The sequence below is a fragment of the Passer montanus genome, unplaced genomic scaffold (assembly GCF_014805655.1).
Source record: "Passer montanus isolate IOZ18808 unplaced genomic scaffold, ASM1480565v1 scaffold69, whole genome shotgun sequence".
NCBI classification, from domain to species: Eukaryota; Metazoa; Chordata; class Aves; order Passeriformes; family Passeridae; genus Passer; species Passer montanus.
The window spans coordinates 5,302,956-5,320,290 of NW_024372036.1; the positions used below are offsets into that span (position 1 = coordinate 5,302,956).

A 17,335-nucleotide genomic window follows, 5' to 3' on the forward strand; every position below is an offset into this window, starting at 1 on the left:
TTGAAAGCTACTCAGCAATTGCACAGTAAGGTGATTTCAGCTTTAATGTGCCCCAGCATGGAAAATGAATATGTGGGTTATAAAAACAATTCACTCGTGAGGTGTCTGTACTTATAGGAAGTGAAATACAATCATTTGTGCCCTACATCTGTGCCAGGCCTATCGATAAACCTCCCCTGACAGGATGAAACAGTGCTCCTGTAAAGGCATCCTTAACCTAATATGCCTCTACAGCACCAGGCTGGACTAGGTTTGAAAAACAGCCTCTTATAATACTCAGATGAATTTAGCACTTAAGAAGATTAATGGATTCATAAATAGCCTGGAAATCCAAACTCATTGAATTTAGTTCACGGAACAGGTCAAATAGGCATTTATCAAACCATCTGGCATTTTGATTCCCTGGGGAAACTGTGGTCAAGCTACAGATAACTGAGAAGCCATTGCAGGCTTGGTTTTCCCTGGACTCAGCTTTCCTCTGGAAATCTCTGGCACTAATTAGAAAGCAGTGGATCTTTTTGGACAGAAGTGTATCTCTATATAGTCACTTATATTTTCAAGTGTTGCTGCTTAACACAAACATAAGCACAGTCAGGCTCTAAGTGAAAGTACTTATGTTGCAATAAATAGCTTGCCATTTGCTCTAGGCTATGAAAGGACACTCGTGCACCCATTTGAGTAGCCTACAAAAAAAAATCACCAGAGTTGTTCAAGGATCTCAAAAAAACTCCAAAACCTAGGTTTGAGCAGTTAATTTATTTTTGTGAGTAAAATATCAAATTATTTTATTAATATTCTTTGATACATAAAACATCATTTTTCTGGTCATATTAGCAGCTGTTATTGATAAGTTCAAAGATAAAACACTTAAGATGTTGTATAAAAGAAAATTATCAATATGGCATAATATGAAAAACTACAAGATACATATTAGTGGTGGAAATACAAAATAATTCATAGGGCCTGGTTGCATTTGTCATCACCATGCACTGCCCTGCTGCCATGCCATGAAATAATCTACAAATAAAAAAAATATTCCTTGAAACAATATATTCACAGAAAAATTAAACACATTGAAATTATGGAATAAGTAGGATAAGTTTAAGTAGCTTTGCCTTAGAGAAGAATGTTTGGACAAACACGAGTCCATCTGGTTCTCCTGCACCAGAATCAGAACAACGGGGAGGAGAGAAAGGATCAAAATCCTGCCTGTGGTCACAGCAAAAATACTGTGCCCATCCCAGATCTGCCTGGGGCAGGTGCCTCCCCCAGGCACTTTCCTTGTTTCCATGAGGCCTGTGCATGTTCCCTGGATGTCTCCATGTTTAGATGTTTCCATGAGGCCTGTACATGTTCCCTGGATGTCTCCATGTTTAGATGTTTCCATGAGGCCTGTACATGTTCCCTGGATGTCTTCATGTTTGGATGTTTCCATGAGTTCTGTACATGTTCCCTGGATGTCTCCATGAGGCCTGTACATGTTTCCTGCTGCATCCCTGGATGTTGTCCAGGACTGCCCTGCTCCCTCCTGCACCCACTGGGGGAAATCAGGAATAGTTTCCCGTTGTTCAGCAGCACCTGCCATGGGTGTGGGTGTCTGTCAGGACACGAAGAGGGGCCCAGTTTTGCAGCCTCATCTTGCTCTCACGAAGCTGAGTCAGCATGGAACATCTTGCTCTCGCAAGCTGGCCTGATGGGACAAACACCCCACAGACAGAGCCTTCTTCCCTCCTTTCCCAGCAGAACATCACACATCTCCAGGCAAAATTCGATCATAGTGCTGCTCATCTCCCTGTGCATAGCCAGGAGGCTCTGGGACACCCACAGGGCAGGTTTGTCACCCAGGGTGGGACCCAGATTCACCAGCTCCCAGGGGAATCTGGAGCCAGATCCAACAAACCCAGCCTGGAAGAGTTTGGAGCCCGTTATGTATCAGAGGCCCACAATAAAACTTTTCTCTGATGACTAAGTAGGTGCAGCATCTAAAGACTTGAGCAGAACCCTTGCTCCATGCAGCCCTTGGACTATTTGCACAGCAGAACAATCACTGTCAAAAGTGCTGGGAGGTACAAGGAAGAGGAGTCAGCCTTGGTTCTGTCCTCCCTCACGCTGGAAGAAACCCCTTCAGTCTGTCTGTCCGGCTGCGTGCTGTTACTGTACACTTCAGTGGCATTTGCCACCTCTTCGGGAAGGCCCATCTGGAGCAAGAGTTTGGAGATAAGGCTGTTGAACTTGCTCTCTGTGGTGGACCAAGGCTCCTCGCTTGGTGTCGGCTGCTCAGACGTGACGTTCAGCTCCTCCGGGTCGAGGCAGTAACCTTCGGGAGACCTCTCGAAGAGCACGTCTGTCAGATCAACACCAGCCACGGAGGAGGGGGAGGCACACGGAATATCCCTGACCAGCCTGTAGTTCTCCATCCACTCCTTGAGCCACTCGATGCGGCAGTCGCACTCCCAGGGGTTGCGGAAGAGGTACAGCCGCCCCAGGAAGTACACGGGCTCGAACACGGAGAAGGGCAGCGTGGTCAGGTTGTTGCTGTTCAAGTGCAGGGCCACCAGGCTGGTGAGGTTCTCAAAAGCCCCTTCCTCGATGTAGCTGATCCTGTTGCGGTCCAGGTAGAGGAACTCCAGCTCCCCCAAGTCCCGGAACCAGGTGTTGGAAATGTTCCTGAGAAAATTCCCCCCCAGGTTGAGCATCTTCAGGCGCCTCAGGCCATCGAAGGAGTTTTCTGGAAGCTCAGTGATCAAGTTGTCATTCAGGTACAGGTACTCCATCCTCTGACAGCCCTGAAAAGCTCGCTCGTGGATGACATTTATCTTGTTGTCCTGCAGATTCAGGTATTTCAGCTTGGTCAGGCCCTGCAGGGAGTTGTAGGCCACCGCTTCGATCCTATTTCTCTCCAGGTACACATGGGTCAAGTTCTCCATGCCCCTGATGGCGCCCGGAATCCTTCGGAAGTTGTTCTGGAAGCAGAACAGCTCCTGCAGAGCTGGCAGCTCGATGAAGATCCTGTCTGGGATGTTGAAGAGGTTGCAGTCGGCCAGGTCCAGCCTCACGAGGCGCCGCAGCGCGGTGAAGGTCCGCGTGTGGAGATAGCGAATGTACTCGTTGTGGGCCATCTTCAGCTCCGTCAGGCTGGGCAGCCCCTTGAACGCGCCCGGCGTGATGAAGGAGATGTTGTTGTGGTTGAGCGACAGGGATTTGAGGGAGGGCAGCGTCCCGAAGGCCCTCTCAGACAGGAACTTGATGCTGTTTTTATCCAGGTTGATGGAGGAGGCTTCGCAGGGGAACTCGCTGGGGATCTGCCCCAGCCCGGCGCGGTCACAGAGCACGGAGCAGCTCCTCTCCGGGGTGCACACGCAGCTGGGAGGGCAGGAGCGCACGCAGGCCCACACCCCGTGCACCCGTGGGACCCAAAGGATCACTGCCACCCCCACAGAGGCAGGCCAGGAGAGAAAAGAATGCATCGTTAGCTAATTAATTAGTCAGAGCAGTAAAAAGAAATTTCACTTGCTTTTCCTCCCCTTTAGCCAAGCTAATTGCCACCTGTACACCAGTGCTGACTGAGGAGCTCTTGTGTAAAATTCCTAAAAATCTTCTGGACTTTCTACACCTGCTGAGGATATATGTCACGTGGAACATAATCTCTGATTAATTCCTCTCCCCAGGATGGGGCTCACCTAGAATTCAGTATTTCTCAAGTGTCTCTTTTGGGCTCTCTCTGCTGCCTGATGGGGACATGGTTTGGCCAGGGAGAAAATGCATTGAAGCATTGAAGAAATGCTGTGTGTGGGTTACAGCATTCCTGGGTGTGGAAAAGGGGATGGCAGTATATCCTGAGTCTGACAATGGGCAGGGGAGATCAATTAATTGCCCAAAATGTGTCAAATTCCTTCCTTCCTTCCTTCCTTCCTTCCTTCCTTCCTTCCTTCCTTCCTTCCTTCCTTCCTTCCTTCCATTGTTTCTCCACCAGAGCCCTGAGCTGGTGCAGCACTGGAAGGGGAACTCTCAGCTCTCAAGGAGATTCAATGCAGTGTTTGAAAACACATTCCCACTGTGTACTGCTATGACAGTGTGGATGAAAACAAACTGAGAGATATTGTTTGACTGCTGGCTTCATGATCTCATGATCATGGATGAGAAACTCTGCATCTCCAGCACAGTTTTTGCTGCTTTGCCAATTCTCAAAAGTCACCATAGTGCCTTATGATGGGAGCAGCCACTCTGTCCTTTATCAGCCTGACACGGGAGGTGCAAGGCTGTTGTTTCCTCCCAGGTTAGTCCCACACACGTGGGTGAACAACAGGGAAGAGAAGAAGGCTCTTGGGAGAAATGAGAGAAGAGCAAAAAGGAGCAAAAGGACTGGGAAACATCAGCCTCTACAGACAGGGATTTTGCAGGGAAAAAAACATCCAGTCAAAAAAATCTGAAAACTGATATTTTTTTTTTCACTGCAAAATGCTTTTTCCCTCTGAAAGAGAGAAAAAATTAGGTCAGATATATGGAAGAAATTCTTTACTGTGAGGGTGGTAAGGCATTGACACAGGACACCCAGAGAAGCTGTGGATGCCCCAACCCTGGCAGTGCTCAAGGCCAGGCTGGATGAAGCTCTAAGAAACCTGATCTAGTGAAGTGTCCCTGCTCATGGCAGGGGGCTTGGAATGAGATGATCTTTTAGGTCCCTTCCTTTGTCTGAATCCATGAATATAAACTCATTAGAGAGGAAGAACTGAAGGCAGTTTTCCTAATTGCTCCCAGACACACCCTTCCTTCTCCTCCACAAAATGAGCAGCCCACCAGCTGTAGTCATAAGCACAAAATGGTGCTATTGCTGCTGCAAAATGGTTTTCTGCTGCAGTTTATTAACTCCCATGCAAACATAACCCTTTTCTTCTTTTTTTTTCAGCAAAACGTGAGATACCAACAGCTTTACCAACAGCCACCTCTATTATTGGGCTGCTGGGATCGGGGGGGTTCCTCCATACTCCTGCTGAGTGTCCAGAGGGGGAAGCTCCCAGCAGCTGGGCTGCCTCTCCCTGTGGTTTGCAGCACGGGGATTGCCCTCTACAGCAGTATTCCCATGGGCATTTTTAATAAAACAGACTGTGAGCTGATATGCCAAGATGCATCAGCTTCAGCAAGCATCAAGTTTTATTTTTGCAGTCCTTAAGGCTTTAACGTACAGGACAAAAGACAGTTTGGGCCACGATTGCTCTGCCTTTCCTCCATCCTTTCTAAAGACAGCATGCACGGGGCTGTATTTAGGAGTTTACACTCCCTGTGTTAAAGAGGCTTGCAAAACCAGCTGTTGGGCAAGGCCCTGCTGAAGGGCACCAACCCAGGAGCTGCCCTGGAGCCTGGGTCTGTTCAAACCATTCTGGTTATTGCATGTAGGAAAGGCATTTGAATACACAGAGAGCATGACAAAAGGATGAGCTGTGGCCTCTTCATCAAAATTCAGGTCTCATCATGCCTGGGCACACTATTGTGACTGGAGAATTAGCAAAACAACATCACTTCAAGGATAAATGATAGTGAAGGACTCTGGGAGGTGGAAAGGATTTTAGACAGGTTGTCATTTTGTTTGTCTGCTCTTCCTCTTTTTCCCATGCCCTTATCTAACAGCCACAGCTAAAGGAAAGTCCCCTTCAATCCTCCTGACAACAGCTGGAGTTTAAGGTCGAGAGGAGGAACAATAAGCTGGTCCCAGATTGCTCATTCTTTGTGCAGCCTGCCCAGGGGCTGCCTCGTTTGCTCCCCTCTGCACCAGTCCACCCTCTGCATGCCAACAGGGGCATATGTTGTTTTTGTTAGGCAGTTACATAAACTGAGGGCCAGACAGATTAAGGATTTGCCTGTTCCCAAATGTCTGACTGCAGGTGGTTGTCTGGAAAAGGATGGATGCAAGGGCTGCTGCTGGTAGGGAGCCTTGTGTGGGTTCAGGGTGACATCCAGAGGGGCATTTGTGCATAGGCTGTCCTATAGGTGAGGCTGTTCTGAGCAAGGTCCATGTTTAGCTCCAGCTGCCCAAGCTCAGTCACATCCCTGGCCTTCAGAGCAGCCCTCCACCCACTGCTGAGCACATGGTGGGCAGTGTAGGAATGAGCCTGCTGATAACCAGATCCCCTCCTTCCCCCCTGCTTCTCCTCTAAGCACTCAATAAAGGAAATGTCTGCCCCAAGCCATATCCAGCCTGTTTTCCATATACACAAGTGCCAAATCTGGGTCTTCTGCTCGTGGCATTTCATAGCAGGCTTCTGAGATCTCTTTTTACAAGTGCATCTTTGCAATGTGTGGGACATGGACAGCAAGAGTGTGAGGACCATCTAATGAGAAAACTGGACCTCAGAGAAACCCCTCAGCAATGCAGCCTTTGTTGGGAAATTTCCCCTCTTTCTCCTGGCAAGAAATTTGGGAAAAATCTTCCAATGAACCATACTAAACCCTTGGAGAGCTGTTGCTCAGGGAAAAAGAGATCAGCTCTTCCCCATTGGTGAGGTCTCCTCTGATCAACATAGCCTGAAACATTCCCATCTTTCCTACCTCACTCCTTCCCCTTCTCTAAAAAAGGGCAGCACTGGAAGCTTTCAGCCCCTCAGTGACACATTTAGGCACTCAAATGAGACGTGTGTTTGAACAAAAGGGTGAAATAGAGCAGTAAGGTCAAAAACATTTGTGACATTAAAGAATTAAAAAAATTCCTCCCATGGATGATATCTTTTGCTCTTTTAAATACTACAGTAACTCAGTATTTGTAAGAAAAGAGTGAGAGACCAAAGGAAAAGAAACAAAAAAGAAAGGTTGCAGATTCTTAAGAAGGGTGAAGACACAATGGTAGTAATAATTGAATATTTCACCACCACCTTTCAAAATGATCTGTCTAATCCACTACTGGATAATGCAGAATAAGGGTATACTCACCATTCAGAACGATGGCAAACATTACCTTGATGATTCTCTAGTGGCATTTCAGGTCTGGCAAGAAAACTTAAGGGATCTAAAAGCACACAGGAAGAATAGAGATGGGTTTCATCCTCTGTCATTTCCCTGCATCATTTTTCCACAAAAAGATTTATGTTTAGACAGGAAGATGAAGGAAAATGCTCTTCTCTCACACACTTTCAAACTGAAGAAGTCCCCAGCACCTTCCTGGTGAGTATCTTCCTTCCACCACTGACCTTCTCAGGGAATCCTGCAGCTTTGTGCCACTGCTTTTCAGGAGCTCATCTGCGTCCTTCCCACGAGCCATGCCAAAGGCAGATTCCTCTCATCTGAGGTGGGAAAGGATCACCAGCAGTAAGGGACTGGCTCTATCCCCAGGAAATAGGTGCTGGTACAGAGAAGTGTAACCAGCTTAGCATCAAAGAGTGGAAACCAAAATTCCCAACAGAAATCATCTGGATGCGTTGCTTACCTGGCCAGGCAGTGGCTGTGTCCTCCCTCCTGCTGATGAGGCTGCCCTTAGCCATAGCAGTCAGTCTCTGAAAAGTTGGCATTTTTTTCTCACAAGCTATCATTTAATGGCAGGAAAATCCTCTGTATCAGAGGAGGATTAGCGGAGATGGAAGAATGTGTCTGTCCTCTAAAGCTCCCAAAGCGAAACGGGGATTGCAGACGAACCAAACGGATGCTTTCTCCCCTCTGCCAACCTGCTCTCCCCCCACCATTTAAAAAAAAAATACAGTCCAATTGGACTGCTGCCACTCAAACAGTATTGCTGAAAGTCATTACTCTGCTCCCCATTATGTAATGGCAGAAGAGGTGGGAGAGTGCTGCCTAAATGGAATTAAATTTGGGGGCAATCACAGGCTTATGGCTTGCCTGCACTGAGCTCTCCAAACAGACACAGCTTGAGACTCTCAACCCCCATGCACATTTTCCCAGCCCCAGCGTGGCTCACACACTACTACCAGGGTGCCAGTGGGCTTTGCTTCACAGGAATTGCTCCTGATGGACAGGGAGACACCAACAGCACGGGAAAAAGGGTCAGCAAACACAGGGAACTTGCACTGTGTGTATGGCCTTGACAATAATAAATTTGGGCCTGTCTATGAGTGTGTTTTCCTTGTGATGCAGCAGCTGGTGCATGGAAATCATAAGGACAGCTTCTGTATGTGGTGATGTTTTAGCATTCAGGATGTGAATTGGAGTTTAAAGCCTTTTCTGACAGAATGATGATGGTTTCTTTGGAGAGTGGGGGCTGAATCAGTGAGTTATCTCAGCCTCCCATGCCTTAGGTAATTGCATTCACCGTGTCAGAGGGAAAAATAGCTCCACTCTTTATTTCCAAGTGAATTATTCTGCTTTATTTTTTTTCCCAGGAAATGTAATACCTGATGAATTTATGCTTGATGCAGCAAGAAAGATTCAGCCTGCTGCTGCACAGCTCTTCCTGCAAATTAAAGCACCCAGCTACATCAGGTTTATTTTGGTTTGGCTTTCCCTCAGTCTTAAGGCATCTGGCTGTCACCTCAGAAAATTTGTCTGTCCCAACAGTGTGTAAGCAGGCTGTGCTGGGGGCAGGATGGAAGGCAGGGGGTGACCCACAGAGCACAGATTTTAGCTGAATTTTGGATTTTAAGCCTTTCCCCACCACCTGCTGTAATAAACCCTCCAGCTTTGCACTTCAGTGCTTTGCACAGCACTGTTTTGCAGAGGAGGAAAGAGATTTGCAAAGCCATAGACGGGCACATTGCAGCCTCCAGCACAGAGCTGAAACTGCTGGAAACCTTGTGGTGACAGAACCAGCACCAGCTGGGTCCTCAGCAATGCTGGGGCAGCTGATGTCTGCCCCAGAAACCCTGATTCCCATGGGAATACCAGGAAACCACAACCTCCCTGACCACAGAAAGGATCACTGACCTTTCAGCCATGAAGAAACTGAGAGGAGAGGAGGAGGAAGTGCTATCATTCCCTCTTCTTTCTTCCTCAGTATTTGCAACAGCCTTATCAGAGGGACCAGGAATGTCTCTCCCCAGGTGCACACATGCTGTTGGCAAGGGGGAAGGCAGAGGGCGAGGAGGGTGTGTGGGATTTGGGGACAAACTGGAGTCTGAGCAGCTGGCAGCTCCCCAGGGATTAGACCTGCAGCTGGGTTTACACAGCAGCACTAAACCTGCTCACAGGGAATGAGGAGGGGCTGGTCTGCACCACAGAATCTCACATTTCTGTGAGATGCTGAGGCTCCCCTGTGCCTCACTCTCTTTTTCCATGTGCACATATAAGGGCTGGAGGGGTGGGACATGAAGGACTGAGCCCTGGGAGTGTTTCTGTGGTCAGCAGAACCACCTCCCTCAGAGGTGCAGCTTGCTGGACCAACACAATTCCAAATGAAGGGCACTGGGACCCTCTGCTATGCACAGCAGGTGGGTGGGGCTGATGGGTTGGGGACTGCTGGGTTTGATAAACTGTGAGCACCTCAGCAGCCCCTTTGGGGGCGGGGGCAGTGGCAGTAGGTGCCCTGAGCAATCAGCTCAGTGCACCTGAGTGCTGATGAGGTGACACTGCTGAAGCTGGCTGCAGCAGCAGCTGGAGGCAGGGAGCACCTCTGAGAAAGGCAGCCTCACCAGAGACCTGCACAGACAGCATTTGCTCCTGCAGGAGCTCCTGACAGCAGCTGTGCCATCAGCATCCACCCCACACACACAGGGCAGTGACTGCAGCCAGCCCAGCCCCACGCTGCATTTCCTACTGTGGCTGGAGGTCAAACAGCTGGGAGATCCCATTCCTGCCCCATCATGAGCCCATTCCTGCCCCATCATGACCCCTCCCAGCCCCAGCCTCAGCAGCCACACCGTGCTGGCACCCCAGAGCTCCTGCCTGCCCAGCAGCAGTTCCACAGCTCACAGCACTGTGAGCACCATCCATGAGCAGCAGCCTTGCACACCTCCAGCCCCTGGCACAGAGGAGATATTAACACCTCAGCAGGTGCTGGGGGAGGCTGGGGAGCTGGGACTGGGAGGCAATGAGACATCCAGGGCATCCAGAGAGATGTCCTGGGTTCCGACAGTCCCAGTTTCTAGGAAAGTCAGGGAGCATTGCCCTGTGAGTGGCTTCAGCAGAGCACTGCAGGTGCAACAAGCAGGGCACCTAGTGACCTTGTGACCTTCTGGTGACTCCTGACTCATTTCCTGATAACCCTTGGCCCCGAAAGGGCATGACAATGTGAGAAAGAGGCCTGAAAAGGAGAAGTTTCTTGTCTTCTTAGGTAGGAAAACTTAAATACCAGAGTGTACATAAAGGAGACCAGCATGGATTCTCTAAAGAAACAAACTCGGGCTCTAAACCACATCTCAGCATCATTTAGAGCATGACTGATGGCTGGTTAATGCTGAGGGCTGAGCACACTGGAGATGCTCAGTGTTGGGAAGCTGCCGTGGCTGCCAGGCTGGAGGTAGAGTCAGAAGCTACAGACTGTGCTACTGCATCTCTGTGCTGTTAAATTTTTTTGCCACCAAAAGTTTCCTCTCATGACCTATCCTGCTCTTTTTAATCCCTGGGAAGTCAGAGAAGCCAGTGGTCAACAGGGCAGTGGAGACAAGACTAGAAAGCTGCAGAGATATGCTGCCACTGAAAAAAAAACCAAAACAATGGCTTTTTAAATCTGATCTTCTACCAAAAGAATTTGGAGAATTGAGTCCTGATTGAAGGAGCCTGCTCTGCTCCAGAGGTGTGTGCTGTGGGGACATAAACCTTGGCACAGCTTCACCAGCTGGCAGTGAGGACAAGTCTGCCTTGCAGGACAATCCTGTGTAGACTCGGTGCAAAGATTGCTTCCAAAAGCCCATTTCCTCATGGCCAGGGGCATTTCATGTGATGGTGACTTAAGGATCTGTAGGTAGCTCCTATCTCTAATACACATTGATATGATTTTAAATTATCACGGGGGACTGCTTCTTGCATAGTAAAATATTCCTGTTATTTTCCAAGTTTGTCCAAGAACAGCAGGTGGGACTCATTTTACCTAACTGGAGGTGACAGGTCTCATCTCACCCACTTCAGCCACTTACCTGTGGGCACCACCATGGCCCTCAGCAAGGCTCATGTTGGATGGCAAGACAGCCATGCAGCTTTGATGACACCAGTGCTGGATCCGCTGGATCCCAAGCACTGCACATCCCAACGCTTCCAGCCAAGTGCTGCCTTCCCCAGGGCAGTGAAGGAGCAGAGCTGCTGCCTGACTCTGGTGGCTGAACATCTTCACTCCCCTGGTTTTTCTCTCTCCCAGCTGCTTGCATTCGTGGGACCAGTGCTGGGGGTGAGGTGCTCATGCCACAGAGCGCCCCAACCCCTCCTCCTTCCACAAGCTTTGGTTTCCTGAGCTCCTGTAACAGCACTCACAGTGCACACTTCCCCTCTGTCACAGCCACAGCTTTGTCACACATCTGAGCCTTTCCGTGCTCGTAACCCCCAGGGTGACCTTTGGAGGAGCTGCCTCCGCGTTTCCCGGCAGAGCTCCTGCTGTCAGCAGTGCCTGTGGGAGCAGGCTGCACACAGGATGGTCACACACAGCCCGGCTGGGCTGAGCCTGGGGCAGGGAGGATGTGTCCTGTGGCAGAGCTGTGAGCAGGCAGGATGGAGCAGTGTGGTGTGCTGGGCTTTGCAGCTGCAGCACAGCCTGCACCACCACCACAAACAGCACTTGGTACTCGCGTGGTGTGGCTGCCCACAGGAGGTGCAGAAGCAGCTGAGGAGCCAACCACGACTTTGAGAGCAAGGAGCTGAAGAGCTTTCCCCTGCTCAGAAGAGAGGACAGATTTCCATCTGCAGGCAGGGGTTTCATTTTTGTGCAGACTGAGGCCACCAAACTTTGCCCAGGCGTTAAGCTCCAGATCTCCCTCACAGCAGGCTCAGCCCCCTCAGGGTGCTGTGCCATGTCCTTGCCAGCCTGCCTTCTCCTGATCCCACCTCTGCAGGACAACACCACCACTTCAAGACACCCCTTGGACAGAAGAGCTGCTTGTGTGGTTCCCCCCACGAGATTCTCCCTGTGTATCCTCAGCAAGGAGGGCCTCAAGGTCACAGCACCATCCCACCTGAGCCATGTCCCTGCTGCACACACACATGGGCTGCCATCACAGAGTGGTCTGAGTGGGGACAGGCTCCTGATGGACACCTGACTGTAGACTGAGAGCACCTCATGATGCCCAAACCCAGCCCAAGGGCACAGCAGCTGCCTGCAGGAGCAATCCTGCAGGAGGAATCTTCACCACCTGGTCTGTGGATGAGACAAGGCAGCCAGCAGCAGCACTTGGCAAGAAATAGCCACCAAAAAGCCACTTACCCATGTGGAAAGTGATGAATTAAAGCCAATAAAAAAGCAGGAAGAGGAGAGGGTTAAGCTGAACACCAGCTCTCAGCCCCAGCCCAGGTGGTGCCTGATGGCCAAGCGTGCTGCAGGAGTGCTCAGGAGCCTGCAGCTGCAGCAGGAGCATTTCTGAAAGGGAACAGCACACTCTAGGGTAGGCAGCCTGAAGAGATGCAGTGCACAGCAAACCACGGGCCAGTGTCAGCCCAAACCTCTGCCAGCAGCTCTGTAAGACATCACACAGACCCCACACAAAGAGGACAAGGAGCCCTGGGCATGGCTTCCATCAAGGTCAAATCCTGCCACTGCTTGGTAAGAGCAGGACAGAAATCCTCTCCAAGTCTGTCCAGGCCACTGGGTTTTACATCAGCTCACGAGATGTCTCCCAGCCCACCCTGCAGATGTGGTTTCATGTCTCTCTCATGCCATCAAACAGCAACATTTCCATCAAGAAAGGAGCAGCGAGGGCTGCTGTGCAGTGAGGGGCTGCCTGCCAGGGAAGCAAGTTCCTGCTTCCCACTGCAGGACATGTGCATGGATGTAGTGCTGAAAAACATCATTTGGGCTACTGGGTAACTCTCCACAATACCCAGAGTCGTCCTGGGGAAGGGGAGGGAAGCTGAGCTCAGATCTGTATTAATTAAAACTGAAGAGGGACTTGAATCCATGTTTCCCACATTCCCTCTGTGACTCTTGACCTTGACTAAATTGTCTAGCTGTACTCAGGGCTCTCTGTTCAGGGAAAAACCACTGCTGTTGAAGCCTGAACAGGGCTGCATCCTCTTCCCCTGCAGGGTGAGGGGAGCCCTGCCCTGCCTCCTGTGCCTCAGGGCATCCCCAGTGTCCAGAGTGCACCCAAGGAGCAGCTGCTGTTCCCATGTCACACAGCAGATGGGGACACCCAGGACTGGCAGCACCTGGACCTTCAGCCTGCCCTCCCTGCTGGAGGTGCCACCTGAGGGTGCCAGTGATGTGGGCACACACAGGCAGGGAGCCCTGGCACAGTGTGGGCTCACGCTGCATTTTCCAGCAGCCGGGGAGCAGCTCTGCTCTGCTCCAGCCCATCTGTGGGGTCATTTCTATCCTGTGGAATTGTGGCAGGATGCTTTCCCCTCATGCTTTGACCTGGAATGTGGTCAAGAACTCAGTGGACAACGTCTTATTTGCAAATCTGTCAGGGTGGATTGAGAAGGGTCCTCTGTGTTGTTTTGGTGTTGAATTCAGCTGAAACTCAGTCTGGCACACCAAGCCCAAATCGGCATCCTGACAGCAAGGCAAAGCTTTGGCAGATAAGCTGCTAAACTGGACTGCAAGCATATGACTGACAGCTCCTTTACATTCTCAAAATCCAGTCCACTTTCCCTACAATAGGTTCTTCTGAGGTACCCCTTCTTGAACAGAGTGTGGAGATTTGCCCTTGAGTGGGGATGCCCCTCAAGGTTGCTCCTTATGTTAAGAGAAAGACACCTGTCCACTCTCAGTGTTGGTATGGTGAATTACATCAACGTTTCTTTTTGCTACCTTTAATACAACTGCTTTAGTTTAGTGCACTATGTTATACTACATAACTATTAGTAGTTTCAGCTTTTATTCTGTATAGTTAGTAATTCTGATTTTGTCTAATCATTTGTCATAATAAATAATTTGTTTTATATAAATATATCTGATTTGCTATCTTTAAATCCATCTTTAAATTTTGCTTGTTACTTGAATTTCAAAGTTATTTGAATTGTTGACAGTCTGAGGCTAAGATTGCATCCAGCCACCTTCAGGCTCCTGTCTGAGAAGTTTAAAAAGCAAGGGGATCCCCTCTGCACCTCATGAGTTGGTGGCAGAGTTTCTCAGTATATTTTGTCTGGAGCTTCCCACAGGCTGCTGCCCAAGGCAGGGCTCCTGCAGCTCCTTGTGATCTCATGGGAAGCCTGCACAGTGCACACAGGAAGGCAAGGACGTGGCAGGGAGTTCTGCTTAATTTCTCTTAGTGCTCATGGGTCCATTCATCCTGATAAAGCTCCTCCAGCCACATAAAATGTGCACAATGAACTTGCACACAGCTCTGCAAACACCTTTTGAAACAGCCTTTCTGCAGTAAAGGCACAACAGGCCATACATTATCCAAGCCAACAGCCCTCCCAGGACTCACCAGACACTTTATTTACCTCCTGGTAATTCATCTCTCCCAGCTTCAGGACAGGATCTGTGCCACCTTCTCCCACCTGTATAGAGTCAATATTTGGGTGAGGTTCATCACTTTAGCTGTCTCTGCTTAACTCGGGCATTTATGTCAGGATCCTGCTCTGTAGCCAGGTCAAATACTTGGGAGAATGAACCACAAGCCCTGGGACTCTTGGAGGAAGGGATCTTGAGGGGCTACAGCTGGGCTGCAATGTGATTTTACTCCATGTCACGGCACTTTCCCCTGCCTGACTAACACTTCTGAATGCAAAGTAACAAGGAGCACTGCAACATGCCAAGCAAACGTAATTACCTGGTATAGATCTAAAATAGAATTCTGTTGTCTGTCAAAGATGCTGGCAGGCAGGAAAGGAGGAAAGAATCAGATCAGGAATAAACTTCAATACCACAATCACCAGCACACTAAACAGGAGGTTAGAGCAGTGCACACTCACAGATCATCTGGAAGATTTGTTACATGAACTTATCATGCCTTTCTGCGTATGCAGTGGCTGTGCATTTTCTGAATATATCAAGGCCAGCTGTGAAACACATCATTGCTCCAGGACACACCAGAGGGGGATGGAGCAGTCACTGGGGTCAGGAGCTGTGGCCATTGGGAGCTGTCTGCCACCTCCACAAAGCCCAAGAGCAAGGGGTTTAGATCCTCCAGCTCAGCAATGCAGCTGCTCAAACATCCTGCACCTGACCTATGCAGAGTTTTTGCACAGCTCTAAGATGATTAAAGCTAGCAGAGCTTGGGGGTGGCAGAGGAACAGCCACTGCAGGAGATAAGCTCACATTTACACCCACATATTCTGCTTCCCACTCCTTCCCTGCCTGTGCTTTTATGGGCTGCTGACACCTCCTCCTCCATACCCACCCTGGGTGTTGCCAAAAAAAGCCCCCACAGCCATGACACGGCAAAGAGAGCAGATCCCCCACACTGGGGTGTATTTATGGATCACAGAAGTACAGCACTTCTGCTCATGCAGAAGACTCTGCTTCCTGCCAGCTGCAAAGGCCTCGTTACCTGAGGGACAAGGAGTTCAGCACCTTTTCCTGAGACATGGAATTGATGGTGGCAGAGGATGCAGCTCCTCTGCAGCAGAGAAAGGCAGAGATGGACACTCCTGGATGGGATCAGTGCTGAGTCCCAAGCCTAGCAACTGGCAGCTGGAAGGGAAAGCTCTGCTTCTGCAAGCTTGACAGCATCATCCTGCTCATCCCTTGACCATTTCTGGGTTGCATCCAGGGATGCAGGCTGTGTTGGGCTCACAGGAGCCTGCAGGCAGGTGGGGGAAACCCTCATCAGAGAAGCTGTGCCACAACAGCTGGGCTTTAGCCACGAGTGTGTTTCAACAAGCTGTTGGAGCTACCATGCCCAATTTGAGTTATAACAGAGTAGAGTGTCTGCCCTCCTTGTATGGTGGGAAACAAATAAATGAGAGGAAAAATGACACGTGTGGGAAATGAGATGGAGGATCAGACGTTCAGCACTAAAAATAAATCAGTCCAGGGCTCTGCAAGATACAACAGCCCTCAAAAAACTTGTGCTCCATCCAGAATTTCTCACTATGATTTTTATTTCCTTTTAATGTTAGCAGCACTTTCACATTTCCCTGAGCCTTACTGGGCTGTACAGGAGAGACACATTTGGTACATGAGGGTGTGAGAGGGGGAAGGAGCTGCTGGGCCACATAGGGCAGCACCTCTGGGGCATCCAAAGCATCCTCTCTCTGTCCTTGGCACTCTGAGCATTCACAGCAGCCACTGAGGAGCACTTGGTGACAGCCTCTACAGTCCCTCTCTCACCAGAGCAATGGACTCAGCAGTGTCACAGAAATGCTTCCCTTGGATAGGGAAACCCTGCTGCTTGTGCTGCAATCAGTGCAGTTCAAAATAAAGAGCAGGCTGTGGAAGCAATGAATGAAAGCACCAAGCTGGGATGCTCTCAGACCATTATTTGGGGAAGATGCTCAGTGGGTGCCTTGACAGAGCATCCCATTGAGTCTGGGGGACCCTACCAGTGCCTCAAGCTGGCTGTGGGTGCTTGAGAGTCTCCAGCTGAAGGGCTAAAGCTCAGGGTGAGGACAAGAAGAGCACGCACAACTCAATGGGCAGCAGCATCCCCTGGGGAACAGGATGAGCAGCCAGGGCACTGACACAGTACAGAGAGGTTGGCTTGTGCTAGCAAAGCCCAGATCTGGACACACCTTGCCTGAGACCCACGCCTGCAGCTCTGGGGCTGTGCCAGGCAGCAGCACCTGTGTTTGGGTGGCTCTACTCACACTTGAGAGACCTAAAAAGGGTTAAGAGTATGCCAGGGAATGTCAGCAGCATGGATGCTGAAACACCCTCGAGGTTCTGGGCCTGAATGTTTGACCAGAACTGTTTTCTGAGTCCTAGGCAGCACCTGAAAGAGATCTAAACATTTTATTTATTCAAGCCTGGAACGTGCCTATCACTTTTCCATGCCAAAGTCTGCGGGGTGTTTGCCTTTTGTCCACCCTGTTTGTGCATGACCAAGCAGCCCAGTCCAAGCAGGCTCCATCAGGTGTGGCTGGGACTCTGCTGCCAGCCCTGGTTCCTGCAGGGAGCCCAGCCCTCCCCAGCAGGTGCCCTGAGCTGTGCCCCACACCAGCCTGAACTGAGCCTTTCCTGCCCTGGGAGCGTGCAAGGACAAGCTGTGCAGCACAGCAAACCCTCCCCACCAGGCACCAACCCCGGGCTGGACAAGCAGCAGCTTTTTCAGTGCTTGCCTGGTGAGCAGCAGCCCCAAGAGCAGCAGCCCCAAGCTTCAGGAGAGCCAAACCCAGGCCACCACCCCCCCTGGAGGAGTGCCCCACCATC

The 17,335-nt window shown here is 50.1% G+C and overlaps 1 protein-coding gene across 6 annotated transcripts; it reads right to left on the reverse strand.

The window, feature by feature from the left end:
* Positions 1–737: 737 nt before the first annotated feature.
* NYX (nyctalopin) lies at positions 738–15,363 on the reverse strand. 6 transcript variants are annotated; one of them, XM_039729399.1, is made up of 3 exons: positions 7,179–9,948; positions 6,922–6,997; positions 738–3,424 (listed from the first exon to the last, which is right to left on the reverse strand). In XM_039729399.1, the coding sequence occupies exons 2-3, from the start codon at positions 6,941–6,943 to the stop codon at positions 2,025–2,027; spliced, it is 1,422 nt and encodes a 473-aa protein (XP_039585333.1). In that variant the 5' UTR covers positions 6,944–6,997; positions 7,179–9,948; the 3' UTR covers positions 738–2,024. The 6 variants fall into 6 exon arrangements, with proteins under 6 accessions (XP_039585333.1, XP_039585334.1, XP_039585331.1 ...); XM_039729400.1 differs by lacking the exons at positions 6,922–6,997; positions 7,179–9,948 and adding an exon at positions 12,284–15,363; XM_039729397.1 differs by adding an exon at positions 14,451–14,472 and having other exon boundaries at positions 738–7,271.
* Positions 15,364–17,335: the final 1,972 nt, after the last annotated feature.